This window comes from Condylostylus longicornis, unplaced genomic scaffold (assembly GCF_029603195.1).
Source record: "Condylostylus longicornis isolate FDR11 unplaced genomic scaffold, ASM2960319v2 ptg000080l, whole genome shotgun sequence".
NCBI classification, from domain to species: domain Eukaryota; kingdom Metazoa; phylum Arthropoda; class Insecta; order Diptera; family Dolichopodidae; genus Condylostylus; species Condylostylus longicornis.
Window position 1 is genome coordinate 3,499,355 of NW_026578048.1, and position 27,357 is coordinate 3,526,711.

A 27,357-nucleotide genomic window follows, 5' to 3' on the forward strand; every position below is an offset into this window, starting at 1 on the left:
AGACTTACGAGTACATTATTTTTAAATCTATTATGTAAGATTACCGAATACCTAAAATTTTCGAAACAAATTTTTAATTTCAATATGTTTATTTTCTTAAAATCTCAGCAAATTTTTAAAACAGAAAAAAAAGTTCAATAAGAATTAACAAAATAAAAAAATATAATTTTATTTTTTTTCATTCGTCTGATTATTTTTTTTAAATTGATTAATTTCCTCAATATAAAATAATGATTATTGCGCAAAATAATTATTTCGAAATCATTATTACTTAAGTTTTCAAATAAACAAATGATGTGATGTTTATGTAGTTTAAAGAAGTAGCAAAGAGAGGGCAAAAAAAGTGATGCTTCATTAAAAATTTTAAAAATTGAAAATGAAGACGTTTAAAAGCAAAGCGGTCCTAGCCCCAAAATTGTTCATTTCGAGTCAATTGCACAAAATAATTAAGAGTTGAAATTAATTTATATGCTTCTTAAAACCAATAACCTTTTTCTGTACAAAACTTTTTAAATATTTCCAATCCGTAAGTCGTTAGAGTGGCCTCAATTTCATTTTTTATTCTAATTCTAATTTGTAAAAATTTAATTATTTAAATAGAAAAAATTAAAAGACTTACATTTACAATATTTCTGTCAAATACGGGTGGCTTCACATAAAAGACCCACTATTTAAATCTAAAATTTTCTGAAAATTAAAAATGCATCTATGCGTCGTCAGATGTGGTTTTTTGGGTTTGAACCATTTTGCTTTTAAATGTCTAATTCAGTATTTGTGCAGAAATGTTTACAGTATACAATTATTTTATATACATACATATATGCATATATTTGATATTGTAATATGAAGAGGAAAATAACATTCGATGTGATCAAACTAAACATACACGTCTGTATGTAACATAAATTTTGTTTTGTTTATTTCACAGCTGAATTTCAGTTATTGAATTTCGTTTTGTCACTTCTTACTATTGCAAAATACGGTAAAATCAAGACGCATTTATGGTTATGTAACAAAACTTATAATTCAAAATTTATTGCTATAGAACTTTAGCATAACAAAACTTATAATTCAAAATTTATTGCTATAGAACTTTAGCAGAGAACACAAAATTAGTTCTCAAATAAGTTATTTCAAGTAAAATAGTTGCTATGTTCGAAAATGAATATTGACTATATTCACTTATTTTCAAATTTGTGTAGATCATTTCATACATCAAAATAATTAAATTTAATTCAAATAATTGAAAACTAGAACTTGTGTGAACGAATCCAAAGTGGGAGATTACTCCTTAAATCAATTAATAAAAATAAATATTTACTTTTATTAGAACATGTTGACTAATGTTTCTAGGTATTGTAGGGCTATTTTTGTAGCATTAATCAAGTTCGATAACCATTAGACTTCATTGTACACAAGCACGAAATTTAATACTTTCGTAATAATTTTAGCTGTAATCGGAAATTACGCCAACCTTTTTGCTAAAAAATTTAGATTACATTGATTACGCATTAAAACTTTAATAATCCCACTATGCGCAATCTAATTAAATATTAATATTAAATTTAGTAAGTTAAGACTGTAATTAACTAGTTTCAGATAGTAAGTAAAAATATAATAAGAACTTAATTTTATATAAAAACTTATTTATTCACGCAATTATTTTTATTTGAGAATAACGTATGTACATACATATACTTATATACATAGTTAAGCATACAAAAACAAATTTTTTTATAATTTATGGGAATAAATTTTTATGATTTATTTAGTTGAAATTTAATTACCATGTATAACTATTAACCTGGTTTATGATTCATAAAAATAAAAATAAATGCTTTTATTTGTTAGCCATATTTTTTATTTTGTTAATAACCATATAGAAAATAGAAAATAGGAAGCGTTCTAGAAAGCTTTTTTATACAAGTATATAAGTATATTATGTGTATATGTACATATATATAATATTTCTGTCCAATATTATATTTTACATACATTATGTGAAAACATACATGCTTATATTCATACTTAATTTGCAACATTTTTCCATTTATTTATACATACATACATACTTCTGCAAGCTTATTTCTTAAAACTTAAACGAGTTCGCCAATAATTTTTATAATACAATATTGTTAACTGTAATTTTCATTTAAATCTTAATTATTTGAACACTAAAATATTTTGTTTTAAAATTTGAGTTTAGCAACAATCCGTTCATACTAATTTTAGTTTCGTGTTTCAGAGCTCGTTACATATTGAGGCTATTTTATTTTGTGGATAATATTTAGATATTTACTCGTAATATCATTGTCAGTCTATATTTTATTTATTTCCTTTAGTGTCCCTAAAACTGTCTTCATTCCGTTATGATAATTAGGTACATTATACGAAAATTTTCTCATATCCTCTACTAGAATCGATTCCAGCGTAGATACAGAGTGAGTTAGCTTATTTGAAATTGTACTTTTGCTTCCGATTTGTACCAACTTTTCTTGTAATAATTCAACTTTTTTAATATTCGTATTCGAGTTTTCGAAAAAAGAGTTCTACTGAAACCAGCAAATTGCTATAAATTAGTTAATATTAAAACCAAAACTGTTTCCACACGAAGAGCATATAACAATTTAAATTTAATAAAAACGCAATACAACTCAAGCGTTCGAATTTTTATTGTAAATTGCTGTAATAACTTCTATTCCATAACTTCCAATCATATGCAATTTTGTTAGTTTACATTCCAAAACAAATTTTTTGTATGAAAAATGAATTACATAAGTATTCCAAAGGTTGTTTGGGAAAATGTCGATAAAACAATTAAGTAAATATTGAAAATAAAGTAACAAAAATCAATTCTTCTTTGCCAATCTTACTTTTAAATTACTTTTTACACTTTCCATTCTAAACTATTCTAATAAATCGGTACTAACGCAATAAAATCTCTATTAAATTTTAAAACATCAAAAGAGCTACATAAATATTCTAGAATTATTTCCTATTTTGATAAACTTAAATAAGGAAAGAAAACTCATAAGTACAGTAAATCAAATCAAATGATTCACCCTATTTTCATCTTCCTTCTATTTTTGTGAATGTATGTATGTATGTATTTTATTGTGAACGTCATTCCACCTTTGAAGAATTTATGTATGTAAATATGGTTATAATTATATATCTACATATTAATAAATATCTACTGACAGTACCAGAAATATTAAGATGAAAAATAACAATGATGGTAAATCTTTAAGAGCAAAAAAAGTAAAGAAAACTGCGTTACAAATTACAAGCTTTCTATTCAACTTTCAATACAGTAATTTAAAAAATTATGAGATTTTTTTTTTATTAATATTGTTTTACCTACAGTTGCATTTCCTGCTTAATCTAGAAACATCTTTTTCATTATTTTTATTATTATTTGTAATATAAACGGTTAACTTTTGTTATTTTCCAATATTTATAGCATACCTATACAAATTCCAAATTAAAGGCAGCAGCGTCCAACGACGACATTAATTAGAGGAATTGATAACAAAAAAAAAAAAAGGAAATTTGCATTATTAATGAATTTGTTTTGTTATAAACATATACATACCTACATACATTACACAAATTATATACATACATATGTATATTATTTAAGTAACTAAATACAATCATATACCTACATACCGAAACATTTAATATTTTAGTTAAATATCATATATACATGAATGTGTAGTACATTTACTATAATAGATATACATACGTTAGCACTTATAGTTATACATACAATAATATTAATTAAAAATCGTAGTTATTATTTTATTCAAAAACTGAAAATATATACATATATACATACATATATAAGAACATATATATTTATATAAACTGCATTAATTTTTCAACAACCACCGTATCGTAAGTTGGTAGCCTCTGTCTGACGTTGACTTGTGATTATCTAAATAATAAAACAAGTTTTTTAGCTTGTTTTTTTTTTACTTCTCGATTGAATTACTAATGAAATGGTAAATATTAATAAATATGGAGATATGTACGTATATACACTGCGTCATTATACATATATGTATACACAGGTACATGAAAACAAAGAAATAAACATTAATAATATGAATATGATTCCTTAACGTCTATCAAAAAAGTAAAGTATAGACCAAAAACAGAAAATTATAATTTAAGCGATTTTATTTTATAAAAAACATTTTTATAGCGTAACCGAATATTTTTTACAAAAAAATTTATTCTTCTGTATGATTTTTTAAACCGGTTTTTATCTTTCACAAGGACTTTTTTTTTATATAAATTTTCAGATATTTACAAAAGGGAGCACAAAATAATCAAATTTATTATAATGAAAACTAAAGAAAATTTCTTCATACAACAGCAGATTACATGCATTGTAATGATCATCAAGTTCTGTTTACATAAGATACCACATGCAATCTTCTGTTTGAAACATACAATCAGGAGAACACATAAATAGGTATTGCGCCTATTGCACTAATGTAGCTCAGTTAGTATAGCGTCCATCTAGAAAGCGGTAGGGTCATTGATTCGAGTCCAGTTCGAGGAAAATTTTTTTTTTTAATTGTCCTGTCTGAACTTATTCCTTTGTATACGTTGTATGAGGAAATTGACATTAGTTATTCTTATTAGAATTAATAATCAATTATAAACAACTGCACGTTGTGGTAATTTGCAAAATCAAATTTATCTTACCCCTTTAATCTAATATTGTAAACTAAATATTTATTCAATAATAAAAAAATTAATATTTTCCTCATTTTATGTTTTGAATAAGAAAGAAATTATTCAGAAACACAAAATATGTATATTAATCACAATATAATTACTGCATATATAAATTTATTATATGGCCCGCAGAAAAAAATGTTATCGATTACTGTGTGTGGTAGCAGGGTAATAAATCCCACGTAATATCGTATGTTAATCTTGTTTTTTTTTTTCATCGTTTGTAAGAAATTTTATTTTGTCATGATATTTTTTTTTTATCATTCGCATAAATAAATAAATTGTCCATTAAAAAGTTAAGTACAGAGTGAGTTATAGAAAAAATGGTATTATAGTAATTTTAAAAGATACTAATTTTGTTGGGGCTAATTATTATGGGATCTTGATTTTTTGTTTTAATGTTTTTTGGAATATTTTAATGCAAGCGTTATGAAAAGTTTGCATATTATTATTAACTGGTTTAGTTGTGGAAATTTATTAAAAACTTAATTTTTAATTTTCATTATCGGAGCAATAAATCATTATGCTAAAACAGTTCCAGTTCATTTTCAAAACCCTAAAATTTTTTTTTAAACTTATTAAACAATTGAAACAAATCTGAAATATGTCAAAATTCTCTATCTGCTTGGACAACTGAAATTTAATTTTTGTGCTTTTGTACTAATTTTTTTTTACATTTTACTACTCTCAAAAGTCTTCTAATAATTAAGCCATTTTGCGGTACAGTGAGATTGTTTTCTTAAAATTTCCAGCTTTAATTGGAATTTAAAAAACTGTGCTACAATTTTCTTTTAATGGGATTGCCAAATTAAACTTTAAAATAATTTAAGAAATTTTATAAATTCCAATTTTTTAAATTAATTCACCACGCTATAACAATTCACACAGTCCAATATAATTTTTGTGGCAAGTATAAATGTACCATAGCACATTCATATACATATGTGTGTATGTCACTACATATTTTATATTAAAAAATTTTGTCATAAAATAAAACAAAACCAAAAACAAACACAATATAAAAATTAAACAGAAATGCATACAAAATATTTTTATTTTTGTGTTTTTGTCTTTTTAAAATAAAAAAAAACGTGTGCTGTAATATCGAATGATGTCGCTGGTCGCTTCATTTTTATTTTGCTCAAAATTATAATAAAAACATTTATATATGAACATACACATGATTACGAATAAGTGTATAAATTGCATATGTATGCACGTACTTATATATGTACATCTCTAAGTATGTTACGTAGATGTTATTTTGAATTTTTATACATACATACATATGTATAAGCTCATATGCATAATATTTTTTCCTCAAATAGAAATCCGGCTGTATTTTATTAATATTATTGTTTTTGGGTGTAAATATTATATTTTTACTTTAATAAATTTATTTTAAAACAAAATTTCAATTCAACAACAAAAACAAAACGGTAACTTTTCTTATAGCCTAGCCCGTAAGAAATTACAAGAAAAAAAAACCAAATCAAATTATCTGTTAATAATCTTCATTCCGCTCCACCTCTTTTCCACATTTAAAATGACCATATATCTTTTATTGTTAAGTGCTAACTTTGTAGTGGAAGCTTTATAATAAAATTACCATAATTAATTAAAAATAAGTATAAGAAAAAAAAACTTTTGGATGACAATTTTTTTTTTTTTTGATTTTGTTACTTTTTTATTTCTCGAACAGTAATTTTATTATTCATCAACTTTATCTTTTTTTTTTTTATAACTATAGTCAAAATTTTTACCTTGACTGATTTAACTAATTTTAGATAGATTTAAAAACAAGAATATAATCTTGTGTTGTTTTTTTTGCTTTCGGTTTAAATTTCCTAAAAAAATTCAAAAAACATTAGGGAATGGAATATTTAAAAAGACCGTAATAATTTTTCTACTAATAAAAATACATATATAAAATTAATTTGTTTTTCATATTGTTCGTTTTTAGCAATTTTCCAAAAAGAAAAATTTGAAATATGTGCTTATTAGTTTCACTCTGTTCGTCTATCTATGCTTTTGTCCATCTGTCCATGTGTCTGTTTACCAAAATTCTAATCTTTAAGATATAAAGCTGAAATTGTGCGTTAATAGATTTTTATCAGAGACTTATTTTAGTAAAAGAAAATTTTTGCCTATCCTTTGCTATCTGTTTGCTTTTCTGTTACCCCTAAAGTCCTAAAAATGACATTTTTCGACTATATTGCGCAAGGAAACCACAAGCATTTTTCAGATTCTACAAATTCAAAAAAGGAGTGATTGACCTCTTCAACCGTGATATAGAATAGTTTCTTTTTCAAATTTTTGATATCATTTTTCTTTGAGATGGTAAGCTGCAGGAGCTTATTTCGTTAGAAGAAAAAATTTTTTTCAACCTCGATTTCCTATCAAATTTTTTGCTCCCAAAATTTGTAAAATTGAATTTACGAGAAACTTTTCCAAATTACTATAAATACAGAGAAGTGATGGTAAATGCCATGCCATAAAATATATATTTATTTTTCTTAACTCACTTAATTAACCCTTGAATTCGAGCACCATGTTCCTGCTTCTTTCAATTTTTCTCTTCTGTTTGCTTCATCCTAGATATTTGTAATCTTTGAAATATTTTTGAAATAATTTTAATAATGTTGTAGAATTGTAGATCGTTTTTAAAAGTTGTATTTTCACTTGTTAAAGGAAAAAATGCTACTTTACAAACCATTGATTTGACCCAACTTAATTGTTTTTCTATTTTTCATATAAAATTTATGTTTATTTTTAGAATTAAGTGTTTATATTGAAATTCGTTTATAAATTAATAAAATTTTAAAATTAGAGAAAGGGAATAGGAAGAATAGTTTGTTTTTTATTTTCTTGTTTCTTTTATACTTACATATATAAAAATATTTTTTTAATACCTACCCATCATTCATCATAGTAATTAGTATAAATTAAAAATAACGATTTCGATATGTAGAACTAACTCTTTGTTATGTTATCATATAACAGACAACAATTTTTTTATTGTTATACAAAATATTTATTATACAAAAAAACATTACTATACGAAACATAAATTTTGATTAATTGATTATAGAATTTTAGGAAAAATTGATTAGAGTTACTTATGTTTGAATATAAATTTAATTTTTATAATAGTACAATGACATAAAAAGTCATTGACGTTCGTTTAATTTTATTGTATTGTAACTTAAAATTATTCGAAATTTTCAAATACAGCAGCTTTGAAAACGCAAAATTTATCATATCGATGGGACCATGATAATACATGAATCAAGAATATTATGTTTTCTCCAAGCATATGCATTCTAAAAGTTGTCATAATATAAGTATGCATAGATCGATATAATTGTGACCTTTGGACTACCATCTTTTTCGAAATACATACATATGTAGTTTTATTTATAAATTTTGAATTTTTATTTCAATATTTTTTTTAACATGTCATCAAAATATTAAACACGTATCACTGTAATCGTTAATTATTAAATAAATTTATAAAACCACATATGTACATATGAATGTGCATTTAAGAAAATACCTTAAGCATAGTGCTTTTGATGCATCGAAGGTTATGATGTTGCAAAAATTTCAAATTTAGCGACACTTGAAAACTTTATTGAATTTTTACATATAGGCAGACACAATTCGACTTTTTATACCAACGATTGTACATACTCACATACATATGTATGTCAAAATTTTATTTCAAATACATACTTATGAAATGAATCATTATTTCTTAATCAACATAAATAAATTTTTTTAAATTTATTACTTCTTTATACCTAACAAAAGTTAATCTAAATGGATGAAAAACAAAATTGTTTTTTAATCAATTTTTTAATGAAAATATTTCTTAAGAAAATTTATTAAATTTTCATGAGATTAAAAATAAAAACTGTTACAGTATGAAAATTTATCTGAAATAAACCCAAATTATTCAATGTGGGAGTCTTATACATACATATACAAACATACATACATTTATCTAATAGAATTTTATTCTTCTTTTATACTCATTTAATGTTATACAAAAATAAAATTAAATAATAATATATGTGTATTAAAAATGTGTGCATACATTTTATAAACAAAATAATAAAAATAATTTTGTGGATCTCTTAAATCAAATTTATTTAAAAATTAAGTGAAATATTCAATTAATTGTAAATACTTATTTAATATAAAATTATAATTCTTGATGTTGAATTTTATAAAAAAATAGTTTGAAATAATTCAAGATCCATGGTTTTTTTGAATTAGCTTATAATATTCATTAGACATTCCCGTTTCCCATTTTATAATAAAATTAAATAAAATTTTGAAAATTTCTTATCTTTTTTGTCGAAGACGAATTTTGTTTAACATTTCTCGAGAGTTTTTGCAATTAAGTATATAGCCGCACTTATTAATTGAAATGCTTGTCTTATACTCAAATTTTAACTTACAAAAATTTCTCGACAAAAGAGCCATGAAATACTATGCAAAAGTATTTAACTACTAAAAGTAAAAATATTGTTCTCGAAATAAGCTGCATGTATACATATATACATACATATGTATGTATTACAAATTTAAATTTTTAAAAATTTATCAAAAATTTTGATTTAAAAATAACACCATGCGCGGTACAAAACATTTATAAAAAAAAATTACAAAAAAAAAATAAAAATAAAAGTTAAAAAATATTTTACATATTATTTGTTTTGTCGTCTACGAAATTTTCACGTGTCATAAATTTCAAAAGATAATTTTACTTTACAAACATACTCACGTAAATAATACATACATAATGTATACGTATATGTAAATACCATATTCAATGTACATACTTAATATTACTGTCAGTTTCTTTATTTATTTTTAAGAATACGAAAATAAAAAATTAAAAAATTAATTAAATAATGTTTACAATAATTTTGTTTTCAATTTTTTAAAAATAAAAATTTTATAATAAAAAAAAATTTATTTTCTACATATACATATGTACATGTATGTATATATTTATACTTATTTTTATCAAAATTTTAAATTCCAGGTGGTGGTGCTATTGAAATGGAATTATCAAAAATGTTACGTGACTATTCTCGTACAATTGCTGGTAAAGAACAACTTTTAATAGGTGCTATTGCAAAAGCCCTAGAAGTTATACCAAGACAATTGTGTGATAATGCTGGTTTTGATGCTACAAATATTTTGAACAAATTAAGACAAAAACATGCTCAAGGTAAGTCATATACATATATTGTATATATTTAAATATATAAAAAAAATAATCGAGTTTAAGTTGACAAAACTGAAACAAATTCAAAAGAATAACGAAAACAAAATTGAACTTTCTTAAATAAATATTTATTAAAAAATTTTTTTCCCTTCAAACTATTAGAGAGTAGAAAAATTGAAAACGAGGTTAAAAAAGTTATAAGACATTTTAAAATAAATAACAAACAGTTAATAAAAACAATAAAAAATAAAACTAAGTTATACAAGACAATTATTAACGAAAATATTTTTTTTTTATGTTTTCCAAATTATTAAAAAACTACATAGTTTTTTTTTTTTTAATATTTTTTAAAAAAGTTACAAAAAATTTTAAAATTATTTATTATAAATTTGTTTGTCTTCTTATATTTATTGAAGTAGAACAAATATAAATAAATTGAAATAGAAAAATATTTAATGAAATATTTAGTTGTTAGTTTGACTGAGCGAAAAACATGACAATATAATGGAAATTTCAAATTAAATTAAGCGTAGGAGCTAATGATAATGCAAAGGATAAATTTATTGAAAAAAAATATTAGTTGTTATAAAGAATTGCCAATTATTAAGAAAACCTATAAAGTAAAATATTTATTCACTAAACTAAAAATTAAATATGTAAATAATTTGAAATCCGTACCATGAAAATGTTTTTGATAATTTGATTCTTATTTAGTATAGGTACTTACTTTGCAAAGGCCGCCCATTTGTCTATCAAATAGTGTACGAACTATTAAAAAGTATGTTTGAAATATCATTCAGTTTGTTTATAAACTATAGTTTTAAAACTGAAATTTGAAAGAACCGTGACTTCAAAAAAGCGCTTTACAAATATCACATTTAAAAATATGTTCCAGTAACCAGTCTAAAATTTTTTATAAAACATTTTAGAAGGCACCCGAAGTTCAACTCATTTTTTGGAGTTTTAATTTTACCTTATTTTTGTACAATTGTTGACTTTAAAGTGATTTACAGGGGCACAGTTATGTTCTTTAAATTATTTAAACTCAAGTTAAAAATTCAAACGTAAACTACTTTACCAAAGATAACCCATATTTACTATTTTAAAATCACACTGGCAATTCTTAATGTCACCAAATTTAAATCCAAAATTGAAAAATAATATTTGTTTTTTTTTTTGTATTAACGATTGTTGTTTATTTCATTGAAAATATTTATATTTAAAGGCCAAATTTTTTGCTTATATGAAATATTATTAAGCTAATATTTTAATTTCTTTTTAACACTTATTCAGACAAGTGTTTTTAAAATGAATGTGTTAAATCGTAAAGTAATAGTTAGTATTAGAAAATTTTGTATGAAAGTTTTTTATTGTTTTTTTTTTCTCTCAACTCCAAATTTTGAAAATCTGATTCAAAAAAGTAATCAATTATGTATGTAAATATTTTCGAAACACTTCATTTACAAATTTAAATATTTTTTGAGTGAAATTTTCTTGGTAAATTTTGATACATTTTGATGTATGTATATTTGACTTTTCTTATTTTTCATGTTTTTAAGTAAAAATCAAATTAAAACTCACTAAATATGTAAATACAAAATATGTATTAAGAGATTTGGATTGATAATTTAGTGGAATATTTTCTACTATTTTAATGTTCAAAAATTTAAGGTACACGATTGGAAATACATATTAAAATGCACTAAAATATCCAAATGGTTAGAAGAAAAATTTTATTAGTGTTTGACCGACCAAAACCAGGACAATAAAGAAATTGGTGAAATGGAATCAAAAGCTCTGAATTAATATTTTGAACGAATATCGAAATTTCGATATTTCGATAAAAATCGAACGATTTTTGCAATTTAAATAATTGTAAACATAAACCTTTTTTCCCTCTTCACTGTTTGCCTGTTAAATGTATACATAGTACAATTTGGAAATAATATTAAAAATTTTTGAATAGAATTTTTTAAATTTATTTAAAAAAAAACTTGAAACTACCCCATGATTTCACAAAATTTTATCCTTAATAATCATGAATTTATTTAAAAATTTTAAATTTGTAGCTATATTAAAAAAATAATATTAAAAATAAAACGACAATTTCTATATTTAGACTTATAATGAATGCATAATAAAGTGTTTACACTTATGATATAAAAATTTTATAATTATACAGCAAATTTGAATAGCAAAATATAAGTTTATATTTATATTTATTCTTATTTTAAAAACATGTTTCTTTTTTAATTTTATAATCAATTTTAGTTCTTACATATTAACTTATAAATACTTTTTTGTTTATAGTATCACTTAATTTAACATTTAGTAAATTTATCGGTTACCAGAAAAATTACTACTTGTATTTGGTGTAAAAAGTGAAACACCATTCTTAACATTTCTTTCAATAATTTTCAATTCTTCAATATAATTTTTAAATATATCAAATTTATAACTTGATAATGTATAAGCTATATTTTTAGTAAAATCTAATGCCAAACTAAATTTATCTACATCAGATATATTTTGTAAATTTTTAGCACTTATGTTTTTAACAACAGCGGATTTCTGTTTTTTATTAGCAACTGAATTATTTTGAAGTACTGTTGGCGGCTGAATGATACGAGTATTAGGATTATTTTCAACACCTGTTCTATTTGATATACTAACTGGCTCTACATTATACCTATTTTGTATTATATTAGGATCAACAGTATGAGTTCTATTAACTTGAGATTTAAGTTCAGTAATGGTTTTTTGTGGAGCAATAAAGTCTGTTACTACATCATATTGCATGTTTGATTGTGGTGATATTAGTTTATTTTGTAGATTTGTATTTAATCTTCCATTTTGAAAATTGTTTTGTGAAACAATATTACCATGTTGAGATCGGGAATCAATAACTGTTTGGTTTTGTTGAATACCATAATCATAATTTTGTTCATTAAAGTTATTATTCAATTTATTTTGAATGTTTGTAGAATCAACAATAATTCCATTTTGATTAATTGAATGTATTGTTGACGTTGCATTTTCAAGTTTGATTTCGGAAGACTCCGCGGAATGATGTGCTGCTAATCCACCTACGTATTGAGAGTTTGTTGCAGAAATGCTTACATATCGACCACTTTCATCTTGAATCATTACATTTTGAGAATCAGTCTCGTTATATGTTAAATTTTCTCCATTGGATGTAAGATAGGGATTGGTTTTTGTTTCGAAATTATTTTCATAGTATTTTTTAACTCTACTATTTTCATGAAATTCTTCTTCACTAATTGTATGATTGTGATCAAGAAATGTTTTAGTTACTTTCCATATATTATTTTTGCCTTTATAAAGACTTATTTGAGCTAAACAACCTTTAAATTGATGTCGTTGATTTGGTCGTTTACTTTGACATTTAGTATTTCTTTTAACACCATGACAGCATTTATATACAATTTGTTTGTCTGATCTTGTCCTTATTATAAATGGATGATAATTTTCAGTACAAAATGCATTAAAAGTTTTTGTTAACTCTTCATAACTATTAAAAACTGCTCCAACTTTAAAAGTATTACGATCATCTGTTTTATCTACATCCATTTTGACCCATAATAAATCAGTAACAGGATCATTATCAGCATCAAATTGTTTAACTCGACCATACGAACTGTATTCTTCCTCCCCGATCGTATGATTATGATCAAGTGACATTTTTGTAATTCTCCAACTCGAATCTTTTCCTTTATAAACGCTTATTTTTGCATCGCAACCTTTATAATAATAACGCTGATTTGGACGTATACCTTGGGATTTAGAACTTTGTTTGATTCCGTGACAACATCTATAAATGACTTGCTTTTCAGAACGTGATCTAATCACAAAAGGATGATAATATTCTTTACAAAAAGATTTAAATTCCTTTTTTAATTCTTCATAACTTGTAAATGTTTTTCCAATTTCGAAATTGTGTTCACTTTTTCGAAATATTTCCATTGTTATTATTTCTTTTTCGAATTTATTTTAAATGATTTTATATGTATATTTATAGGGTGTTCAAAATTGTAAATTTATTTGGTATTATTATAGAGTAATTTGTTTAATATTTACAGTAAAACAAATATGTATAAAAAATAATCAAAATGAATGCCAAATTTCATTACAACACCTCAGTATAAACTTTGTTAACCAAATGTTAAACGCTTCGCTTTAAATTATTTGTTCTCCTCTCATTCTCAAAGAACAGCACACCAATACCGAACCTTGCGCATGTACATACCGTAAGTATAAATAATCTTCTTTAACATATACATACATCATGTATAAATAAACATTCTTTTTATACATAAAAACAATGTATAAAGCATTCATTCTGGGTAACATATACATAAAAGGTGAATAAACATAAAAAAAAAATACTTTACTTTTATGCATACATTCAAGATGTATAAATACTCGAATACATAAAAATGTATAAATATTCGTATACATACATGAAAACGTACATACATGCATATAAAAGCGTTGAAAAGAAATAATCTTTTGTTTTCGTACCAAAATAGCTATATACATACATACATAAAATATACTACTTATAACAAGGTTGGAACGTACAAGTTAAAAGGTAGCAAAATTACTGTTTAAAAATAGTGAAAAATATTGGTTAGAATTTCGTTTTGGTTTTTAATTAAATTGAGTAAAAACTTAAGCAAATATAAAATATTTTTTAGTCATTTGGGAAATTCATGTGAAATTTATATACATATGTATGTAACTCTTCTGATATTTGTTTTCAATTGTTTACCTCATTTACTTAAATTTTTTAAACTGAAATCTATGTATGCAAGAACATGTACTTCAACCGCAATGCAATTACATACATATGTTTGCTAAATAATATTTTTCTTTAATAAAGTTTCTATTCGATGAAGTATACGAAAATGCCCTCTAAAAATACTCCACAAGAATAACATAATACATAAAACTTGTAATGAAATATAAAAATCTTTGTAATTAATTATTAAAATGATTTACATATATTGGCATAATTATACCTAAATCAGAATTTAATTTTGAAATTATTCAGATATTAAAGTTATATTGCTGTATGAGTAGTTCTAGATTCTGGTTAACGTCAATAATGTTGGTCTTTTTTTTAACAATTTCAACATGCAATTTTAGGTAGTCACCATCCCTAGCATATTACATATACAATATGTAGCCATACATAAATGTATACCTTTGCGCATAAACAATCATATTACACGAATACATAGTAACTATACATACATATGTACATCCATCCGCATACATATATGTATATTATTATAGAACATTTACATACTGTATGTGTAAATGGTCACATTACATCCTAAAGAGAAAAACTGAAATCTGCCACCTCGAATTGTTCATAAAAAAAATATTGTACTTATACAAAATACGTAATATCTATACATACGTATAGATACTATACATACATATGCATAGACGCACATACTTAAATACATACATTCGTACATTCAAATACACATACGAATTAGCATTTTTTTATATACATACATACATATGTATGGATGTATGATTATAAAAAATGCTAATAAAATATTTAAAAAAAAACATGTGAAACGCAAACGTTGCATTAAGGTTAAATTTAAATTAAAGGAAAGAACCTTTATTTTCCTTTTCATAATGTGCTACAAGAAAATACATACATAAAAAAATATGTAAGCATATACATACATATGTATGCATAGGTATGTTTACGAACATTTATTTGCACAATATCATGTGCCTCTACCTACATACATACATGCAGAAGTATATAATTATTTTTAATTCCGTTAAAACTTTTTTGTACAATGTAGATTATGCATGAAGTATACAATTATACTATGTATATGCAAACGTACATACACATGTACATATGTGAATTTCATAAAATTTGTCAGCAGAATCAAATATTGGTAAATTCAAATTACCCAGTCAAACAAAATGTACCTAACAATGTAAGTACTGTACGTTCACACTCATGTACATTATGTACATAAAAGTGCATGTATGTATGTATGAATTATATACATACAATGTAATATACCGAAAGTGGAATTTTTATTTTCGAATGTATAGTGATGATCCTTATTCTATTATGTTACCTAAAATCTTAGATTTAGCTAGAAAGAAACTAAAATTGACATTGAAGTTAAAATATACACTACAACTGAATTCAACACTATATTAATCATTCCGTAATTAGCATTCCTAAGTTAAATATTGTATGTTGTAATACCGTATTACTAAAGCTTCGAATCAAGATACGATAACAAGATAATAGAAGATCGTGATTTTAAGACAGTAAATTTCTTTAATATTTGATTGTTCAGTGGCATAAAATAATCTTTTTAATTAAATACGGCATTTTGAATGTGTGTGCATTCTTAAATATATGTTTTTATATGTATGTATTTGCCTACTAAATCCTGTTCATAAAAATTTTATTCCAGTCATAAAAGGTAGGAGAAGAGTAACAAAAATTATTATTCCGGGTATACATACTCGTATGTACATACATACTTATTTACATGTTTAAGTACCTAGGAACTTAATTGGACGCATGTTGAACTACATTAAGTGTGTATTTATGTAAATAATCGCCATATGCAGCAAAATATTTTAGGATATTATTTAACTACATACATATATGTACATACATATGTTGTATATGAAAATGAACTCAAATAATATGCGTATTCAAAATAACTTTCAGAAGACCCAAAAAAAAAAAAAAAAAAAAATTATGTTATCAGAAAAAACACCTGGATTATTTTGAAGTTTTAAAATACATGCATACACACATCTACATTATACATAAAACTGATACTTTAATACATATGTATGTATTTATATGTGTAAAATTATGCATACTTATGTATATAAGTATGAATACATTTCGAGTAAAGAAGTACTTACATATGTATGTACGTTTAACAATTTATAATTTTGGTTTAATAGCAATTTTGTAAGTATTCAACTATGATAACCGAAATTTACTGTGAATTAATATTAAAATTTGTACAAATCTATTGCGAATAAATATTAGATACGTTTTCATACCAAAAATAATTTTTATATGTATGTGTGTATACACATATGCACATAATTGATTGCTTATTTATGTTATCTATGATCATACTTTTATCGTACATACATACATACATATCCATATATGCATGATAAACATTATTAACGTAATAAAAGTTGTTGCATCAACGAATGAACTAAATTCTTTTACACAAATTGCTTAATAACAAGAATTTCAGCTTACATATCAAAACTAAACATAATGTACATTTGTACATACTTACATACATGGAAATATTGCTTTTATTGCATTTGTTTTTTATTGTAACGATTTTGTTTCTCAATTTGTTCTACAATCCTACATAATTATTCTACAATCCTAACTTTATTTTAGGCTTAACTTTAAGCGCAATACTTTTTTCGGCTGCATCATTAATAATTAAATGTAAAATACAAAATTTGATGAATTTAAAGTTGTTTTAATAATTTACAATATTCAAATAAATAATTTTAATAACTTTTACCAACAATTTTTAATATGAAATGCTTTTTATTATTATACATACATATGCTTGTATGTATCTACTTTAAAGCCCAAAATCAAGCTAAGCTCCGGGGACATAATCTAATCTACAATGTTCATAATTATATAAATATGTAAATATGTAAGCATGTATGTACAAAATGATCATCCATAATTGGGTACATTTGACTAATGTATGTAATGAATGTAAACGTGCTGTGAAAATAATTTTTATACATATTTATTTATTTCATATTCTTTGTTTTTTACAACTACATACATCTTAATTTAATTATGAAAATCAGTTAGAAAAACCATCAAAGCCTCTACTATTCCGTTGATAACAATACTCGTAATTTATTTAACGTTTGTTTTTTTTTTGTTATGTTTTGTTGCTACGTTTTGCACCCCAACAAAAATTGAAAGGGCGATTTATGAATTCGAAAATTCCTCATATTATATAAGTAATCTAATATAATTTGCATTACTCTATGATAACATGATATTTCATATTCTCATTTTGTATATTATACGTAAATTTTTATAACTGATACAGTTACTTTTTCAATTTTACTTTTCCAAATCGGTTTCTGCATCTAAGTTTTCATTTAAAATGTAAACAAGTTAATTATGTATAACATCTTTTGATGAATTTGACATAAATTCAAAATTTTTAACAATCAATATTAAATGTAATGTTAGCCGCAAAACTGTTATACTAAAGTCAATTTATGCATGCATTCAATAATGCCGTTATAAATCCGTTATAAATTCAATAAATTTAGCTATTGTGTCATAGATGCCCGACATATTTCGAATATTATTTTTTAATTTCAGTCTTCTCTTTGGGGTACGAATTTATTTATATAAACACAGTAATCCCTCACATAAAATTGTTTTTGGAAGCGAGAATTTAAAATTTTAAGAAAAATGGTTTAAAACGGACGCTTACACCTAACTTTTGTATAAGAAAATTAAAGTTGACATTAAAAATTTTGGGTTATTTATAAAGAAAAGAACAAAAAAATAACATAGTTAAGGGAAAAGTATTGAAAATTTTAGAGACTTACACCAAATTTTTTCCATATTCAAGTTATTTTATACGAGGGATTACTGTATTGTATAATTTTAAATAGGTACTTAAAAAAATATTTAAGTTTTGAAATTTATTATTTTCAAGTTCAATTTTAATAGCTTGAAGGTTAGAAGATCAAAAATCTAGTTTTTAAGTTCAAATTAAATTTTGTTGTTATATATTCTATTTTTACTTCGTTTTGTTTTTTTTTTCGAATAATAGCTATTTTACATTTAATTGTGGTCATACGAGTATAAAAAAAACTAACAGTCGTAAATGCTTTTATAAAAGATTCTTATACTAAAAAAAATATCACATTTCAAAACAGTTTTATTTTTTTCCGCCAGATTTCGTAAAATTTATTAGCATTAATATTTTCCATATTTAAATTGATGGTTACATCTTAGATCATTTAGAATACATACAATATTGCTTATTTTATAAAAATTGTTAATGGTAAAGTGGTTATTTAAAATACTTTGTTATTTTCAATTGCTTGTTAGGAAATTCTAAGTGCATTAACTAATAAATATATACATACATATGTACATATATTCTTATAACAAAATCAAGGAACGTGGTGACGTAATATCGAAGAGTAGGGAAATTCGCGTACAATTTTTTTTTTTCAAAATTCAGCTTATCAGTTGTTATTCTGAATTATCTGAATTATGTAGCAATGCAATATTACTACAATTCTGAAGTCACGGGTAGTTTTTCCAGTTTTTAATTTTATCAAAACGAAAGGGAACAGAAAGTACTTTTTACTATGTATGCATTTCCATCTTCCGTTCTTTGGCTGATTTCGAAAATATTTTAATGCAATTATGATTTTCTTCATTCAATTCGCGAAAACACAAAAAAATTTTATCAATCTTAAAATAAAAAATTGTAAACAGCTTGAATAACCAAGCTCTTATAACAGATCGTTCTCTAAATACATACTTATTTGTATAATAAATAATCATTGCACCAAATTTTGAGAATCATCGTTAACAAACTAATGACTCAAAGCTTGTTATATTGAAAACTACACAAAAAATAATTTAAAACCAAATTTCATCATATATATTTTATATATGTATGTACACGTAATGCTGCTTAAGATTGTTGAAATAATTACAACCATATTATAATTATAACAATGTTACTATTATAGATTTAACATTGTAACTATACTTACAATCTATTATAATAAAAATTTTAATCGATAATCATTTTATATATAGAAAGAAAAAAAATATCGTAATTCAAATAAATTGTAGTTCAACCTAAATTTCTTACGACATTAAAAATATTCATTTAAATTTATAATACACGTAACATAGAAACTTATATGGTTATACATTGATATTAAAACGATATTACAATTTTCTACGAGTAATAGCAAATTTTCGTAATAAAAATTTTTTATTTCACTACTTATCCACATATTGTAAGTATCTATTAATTTTTTTTTTCATAACAATTGTAATTTAAGACTATTAATTATTTACAAAATATTCAATTGCACTTTTTCTTTTAAAATTTTTTATAACAAATATTTAGTGTATAAAAAAATAATGAGTGTTCCACTAATCAAGTGGGAATTGGAATATTTTTAATATTATTTATAGAGTTTTATATAGAGCTCATTTTAATAGTTTGTAGTAAGTATGTATGGGATCCCTTCAATATGATTATTATTATGCTATTAATCATTAATAAGGTATTATGACATAATTTCGTTTATACTAGAAATTTCTGAATGGTAAAATAAAAATAATGCTGTTACGTTTTTGATTTCAAATTTTATCTGTAGCGCGCTTCAATTTAAAATTGAACTACTAAAACACAATTCCGTACTAATTGTAATACCGTACTTTTGCCAAATTGAAGTCAGGGTAATCAAAACAAGATTTGAACAAATTTCCATGCAATCCAATCCGTATATTGTACACCCTGTAGAAAGCACTTAATAATATCATGTTATACACAATCAATGTTAAAAAAAAATTTATTTTTTTTTTGTGCTTTATTTTTCATTTTCAATCTGTTGCAAAACACCCGCTGAATTTACCTACCCAACTATTTATATCTACTTTATGTACTTAGTTTATATATTGTGTGTAACTAATGGTCATTTAATTATAGCCTATGAGTGCTTTTGTTTTCATTTCAATGTTTTGATGTTCCTTTTGCCTTTGTTTTCTACTTTTCTTTATTTATCTGCATTGTTCAAAAGCAAATTTTCAGTTTCTTTTTTTTTTTTTTGCTGATTTTTTTGTTTTTTGTTTATAATATGTTTTAATATCATTATTTCAGACCTTTCAAATTGTACTTTTAAAAAAAAAATTGTACAATTTTTTTTTTCTATTTTTTATTTTAAACAATTTTGGATCATCAAAAAGGTAAATGAAAATTAGATTTATTTAAAGATCACGACTTGGGGTAATTTAAAAATTATTTTTACCTACTTAAATAATATTCACGTGAAGTTATAAAATTTTATTCAGACAATTAAATTAAAATATTCTCCGTTATTTATAGGTGCCTATAACAAATTAGATTTTTCATAAGTACAATTTAGCCTTATCGAGGATTACATAAATAAAATCGATTTTTCTGTCAATTTCTGCAAATTTATTGAATATCGAAGTTGAACTTGTTAAAAATATACACAGTAGACATGATTTCAGCTCAAATTATTCATATTTCATATACACATATTTAAAAAATTTGTCAGAAACATGTTTGCGATTGCTGTACGACTTCATATATCTTAAAAATTTCTCAAAAAAGCAAGCGCTTAATTGTAATACAAAATAAAATTATCGGAACTTAAAAACTTCGTTCTGAAAATCAGAGTGAAATAGAAAGGGTGTAGACCAAGTCGCAATTCACTTCATATTCGGTAATACATATAACTTTAATTGTTGTATAGAGTAACTTCCGCATTGTTTGCATAATGCTAAAATTTTTGAATGGGTTTAATCTGAATTTAGTTGTGTTCGTCACAGTTAAATTGGATTTCAAAACCAATTGTTATTGTTGCAATGTCAAACTCAAAGCGTTAAATCATGCAAAAATTCGATTTTTCAATTGAATTCTGAAAACTATGATTACCCTTCATTGCATATAAAATATACTGACTTACATATGCATGTATGTATGTATGTATATAGATATATACATAAGTATATCGTGTTTGTTGTTTAATTTAAAGCACAAAGGGAAAATAGTTTCGAAATAAGTAATTGCTTAATTTTTTTTATTTAAAAATAAAGTTAAGAAATAAACTTTGATTCTTATAAAAATAAGTACATATATAGTGTACTACAAATATACTAGTATGTAAACAATAATTATTTTATACTTAAGATATTGTAAAACACTAAATTAAATGTGCACATGCCCTAAAAAATACACACATAACCTAAAATTTTAAACATTTCGTTGAATGTATCCACATTCAACAAAACAAAATTTGTAGTGACATTTCAAAGAGGAAACAATTTTTCATGCTTGGATTGTACAACATTGTCGTTATTTTTTTAATATAAATGGTATGCAGGAAACCCAGTTGAATGAATTAATGTGCTTACAACATACATTTAGACACATGCATACATTGAAATCCAGAAAAAATTTTATTTTGTTGTAAAGTAATTCAGCTTAGAAACAAAAAAAAATACGAAAAGGTTTTTCAAAAAAAAAAAAAATTTTTTTCAACATTTCCCCTCTACTTTATTTCTGTGTTACGAACAAATATACACAGGCATACAATATTATTTTCTAACGGTTTTTTTTCTCTGTATACATATATACAAACACATTTATGAATTTCTTTTATTGTACGAACCGCTTTGCCTGTGTATTCACAATAGTCGTATTAAAATTATAATAAATCCATTTGCGTCAACGAAGTGTACAAAATTTCATATCAGTGTATGAGTGTACAAAGTTTATGTAAAAGGACTAAAATAGGGAATCATTATAAAAATAATAAACAAAGAACAATATTTTAAAGTTAACAAAATATGAATTGTAATTATGGGAAAGGCTAAAAGAGGAATTTCAAATGAAATTATTTACAAAGTAAATATTAAAGAAGTCCTGTGTAATTTGTTATTTTGTAAAGAACAAAAAAATTAAATTAAATTTAACTTGGTGTTTAAACTTATGGAGAACAAAGGTTTGTAAAAAGTACTTTTCCCATATTATTATATAATTATACATATGTACATACATATTAACATAAATATGCATAATTATGTACAAAATGTTAATTTTCTTATTTTATAATAAATTTTTCATTATTGTATGAGAATTTTATTAAAGAAAGCCATTCACTCTTTCAATAAAAAAATTAGTCTATAATACTCTATTGAATGTATTTTTAAAATAATTAAATAATAGAAATTAATTACCTAATATTTTGAATATTATACAAAAAAATAGCATGTCATAGCACACATGCCTCATAGGTATGTATGTAGGTACATATATATTTTTTTTTACAAAAATCCCATTTACAATATACAATTCAATAATTAGAGCCAGTAATGGAAGTTTCTAGTGTAACATAAGGAGAAGGAAAAATTTAGAAGTTAGTAGGCGTTTATCTGAATCCAGGTCTAGCAGCAATAGATTTCAAATCATTTTTATTGATTTCCTAAAATGTGCACATTTAAGTATTTAAAATGTTTACATACAATATACATATGTACATATATAAAATGCATATATTTCGTGCCAAAGCGAGCTTACTATAATTTGACAGCTAACTTTCGAATGAACATTGTTATATTCTATGACAATTCAGTTATATTAATTGCAAGACGACAGACTGTAAGCACAAAATATAAATAAAATCTTATTTTTTTCTTGTCCTTTTCTTGTTCTTTAAATGTACAACTAGAAATTGTAACGGAAAACAACGCCTATTACTTTTTATTTCTTGAAACTAGAGTTATTTTGTCACTTTTTGTTTGATTGCTTACGTGTGGTTAAAATAAAAGACTAGAAATAAAATTTCTTTACTACATTCAATTTTATGTTCTTAACGTTGAAATAGCAGAGTACCCTAATACTTTATTTGTATTTATTGTAACAATAGTTCCCATTGTTTAGGGAATAAAAAAAGGAATGAAAACGTTTAAGGAATTTATATTAATAAGGAATGTTGAGGGAATCCGAAGAGTATATGTACTTAAACCTGATTATTATATTTTTCTTTTAACGTTTAATCCTAACATAACTATAAAATTATAAATAATATTTATTATTCTTAGGATTTTAAAACTTCAAAGAATTTTAAATACTAAGATTTCAAAGAATTTATAAATGCCAAGTCTAGACAGGAAAATTGTATTTAGTACGGTTAATAACTATGCTATGCGTCTAAAAAATAATTTCTACGTTAAACAGTAAGCTGCAAAATGAGAAACAAAATTACATTTTTTTTTAAGTTGGTAAAAACATAAGAAGAGTTTGAAATATTGTTATTTTTTTTAATCCGCGACCTACTTACATTAGAGTACTCGTATGTATTATAAATTCAACTTTATTACAGTTTTTTATTTACTTACTTAAAATTTTAATTTAGTTACTGCCGTTAATAAAGTAATCAAAGAATTCGAGTTTTGCCATACCTTACGCTTACATATACCCAATTCGAATTTGAAAAAGTGTACGAAAATCTAGTTTCAAGGTTTTATCAATATGTATAAGTACACAAAACAATTCGTATGTATATGCGTGTTTTCTATAGCCAAAAATATAAAAACAGTGACACTGTTTGCGAAATAAACAAAAACTATACAATAATATATTTAGCAACATGTTTCTAATCGGTAGGGATTTTCAATTTGTTTACCATTTATTATTGAAAATGTAGCTGTGTACGTGCGTCAGCTTGATATACATATGTTGTATACATACGTTAATTGAGATTTGAGAATATAGGGTGTAATTGAATATCTAAAAAAAAAAAATTCACTGAAATTTGAGTACCAAATTTTCATTTTATAGAAGTGTTTGGGTCCAATTTGCTTTTTTTTTTTTAATGTAAAATATGCTCATACATACTTACTTAAAATTTTATCAAAATCATGCGATATTCTAGAAAAAAAAAACTTAATTTATTATAGGGGTTATAGGGGTAATATACAGTATGTGAATTATTTACTGTACCATAAAAATTTAAATAAAATTATAAAAAATTCATTATTCCGAAGAAACCAGCATTTTCCACCAAATTTGTTAAAACAATCAAAATGTCAATTTGCTGAACAAAATTTGCATTACTGAATATGTATAACGAATTTTTGAAATAAATAATATTTTTGAATAAGAGAATATCCTGCCGCTCTTGTATAATAAATTACTAGAGTATGTAATGCTAATATAACTAGATTTATTCAGCTATGTATGTTTTGTAATTAGTTTAGCTGAAATTTTCCCGTGTTCTAGTAAATGTTATTCTAATATACATACATAAAATTCAAATGATTTAAAAGTTTTATACTGGCATATTACATTGACTTCATCCTATTTACAATCAATTGATATAACAATCTAGTAGGTACTATTAGAAACGAGCTTTAATGAAGTATTATTATTAAAAAATTTAAATGATAACACTATCTTCAAATTGTCTAATGAGTGCTATTGGATTACAAAATTATTATTTTTAGCTACATAAATAATTTTGAGTAGATAAACAGTAAATAAATAGTTTAAGTATTAATTTTGCGAGTAGTTTTTTTTTTAACAAAAAACATAGAAAAAAAACTCAATGTTTTTATGCATTTATTGTAAACAATTTTTATTACTTTTTTTATCAGAGACTTTGACCTATATTATTTTTACTTTTTTTTTGTTTTTTATATTTTTGTCTGTACATAAGTATGTATATTTTAGCGAAATTCTGATAGTAAGCCGTATGAAGTACATACATATTTACTGAAATTAACGAAAACGGGCTTTTGTAAAAAATCAGACTTATTGATTCCTCTTCACATAATAACAAAAGAAACTATTTAACATATAAAAAAAAAAATGAATTAAATTTTTTATTATAGCTTTTGATCTAATTTGTTTTTATAGATAATAAATTTCCATATCTAAGTATGTAGATTTTATAGATTTATTTTATTATCACTTAAACACTATTTGAATTTATTTGATACAAGGATATTTAGATTGCATGATAATTTGTTGTCGGTCGGTCGATCCAAATAATTTCTATAACAATTGAATAATAATAAAATTCTGAAATAATTTTAAAATTATAAAAATATATCTGAAACAGCTACTTAATATATGTACGTATTATTTGTATCTATGCAAGGTGTGTTTCTCGATAAGGTGGCAAATAATTTTATAAAAATGTATGAAATATGCATTTTTCGCATGTTTTTAAGCATATTTAATACGTTTCACTGGCAAAACTATACGAGATAGAGAAAAATTTTATGTAGGTTAACTTTTAAATCTCATTGTAGCGCATCGAAAAAAAAAATAATAATACAAATTTAATTTATTTAACACAATGACTTTGACGAGCTTTTTTTGGAAAACTCTGACACAGATCAAATTTTTTTGTGAAACCAAAAATAAAGAGCAATCATTGCCTGTAAGATAAGCCACCGATAGTTACTCTATGTTGTATGGTTCCGAAGTTATAAGCATTAATTCATTTGCAAGAAAAATCTTGTAGCATTTTTTTCAACAGGTTGTAGCTCGAAAACGAGTATATAACGTAATTAGGTTTGCATTTATGTATGTGTCGGAAATTTACTTAAAATATTTCAATTTATAGGCAAAAATATTTTAGATTTACATAATTCAATTAAGTTCGAATCCGAATTAAAATTATACAAGAAATTTTAAGTACCCGTGACTCCAGAATTAAGTATCCTTAATACTACATTGCTACATAAATCAAGATTTACAAGTGATAAGCTGAATTTCGTATTAATGCCATGTTACTGTAACTTTGAAGTCAAGGGGTATAGTTAAAATGAATTTTCGTAATTATTCTTTAAAATGAATTTTCGTAATTTTAATTATTCTTTATATTTAACTCAAAATTACATACATAATATTAAAATTATTTTGAACAATTTTTATTAGTCTGACTAATATTTTAATTACTAATTAATTATATTTCTTTGTTGTTCAGTCATTTGCAATATAAATTTTTTTTGCAAAAAAAAAGTAAAAAAAATTATTAATAAAATTGAGTAATTGAATTTGACATTCAATGTCAAATTTCGATAAGCTCCATTTAAAGTGCAATTTTTATCGCACAGAAATATTTTATTAATTTATAAATTTTTTATTCTAATAAAACATGTTTTTTTATTAATTTTATCATTTATTTACAAAATACATATTTTAAGTTTATTGAAATTATTGTGGTAGTTTTATAATTTTATCATTTCTTTTGTAATTTCCAAGTTTAATTAATCACAAAACAATTTTATTATATTTCTTAGAAATATTAGTAATGGTTATTAATAAAATTTTATCTTTTTGAATAAATTTCGTGAATTTCTACAAATTTCAATCATATTTGTATTTTTTCATTCCAATTGTACTCTAAGACATTTTCATTCATTCGTGGTTCATGTATTCGTACCGTTAACCTACCTAATATGTATGTGGGGGCCCGTATCAATTCTTAATTTTTTTTTTTAAATTTTGTAGTCTTAC

The 27,357-nt window shown here is 23.7% G+C and overlaps 1 protein-coding gene across 1 annotated transcript in view; it reads left to right on the forward strand.

The window, feature by feature from the left end:
- LOC129612953 (T-complex protein 1 subunit eta) overlaps nt 1–27,357 on the forward strand; it is a 105,249-nt gene that overhangs the window by 18,029 nt on the left and 59,863 nt on the right. The window contains exon 4 of the mRNA XM_055526816.1: nt 9,809–9,997. Coding sequence (XP_055382791.1) covers nt 9,809–9,997 — 189 coding nt within the window. The remainder of the gene's footprint in view (nt 1–9,808; nt 9,998–27,357) is intronic.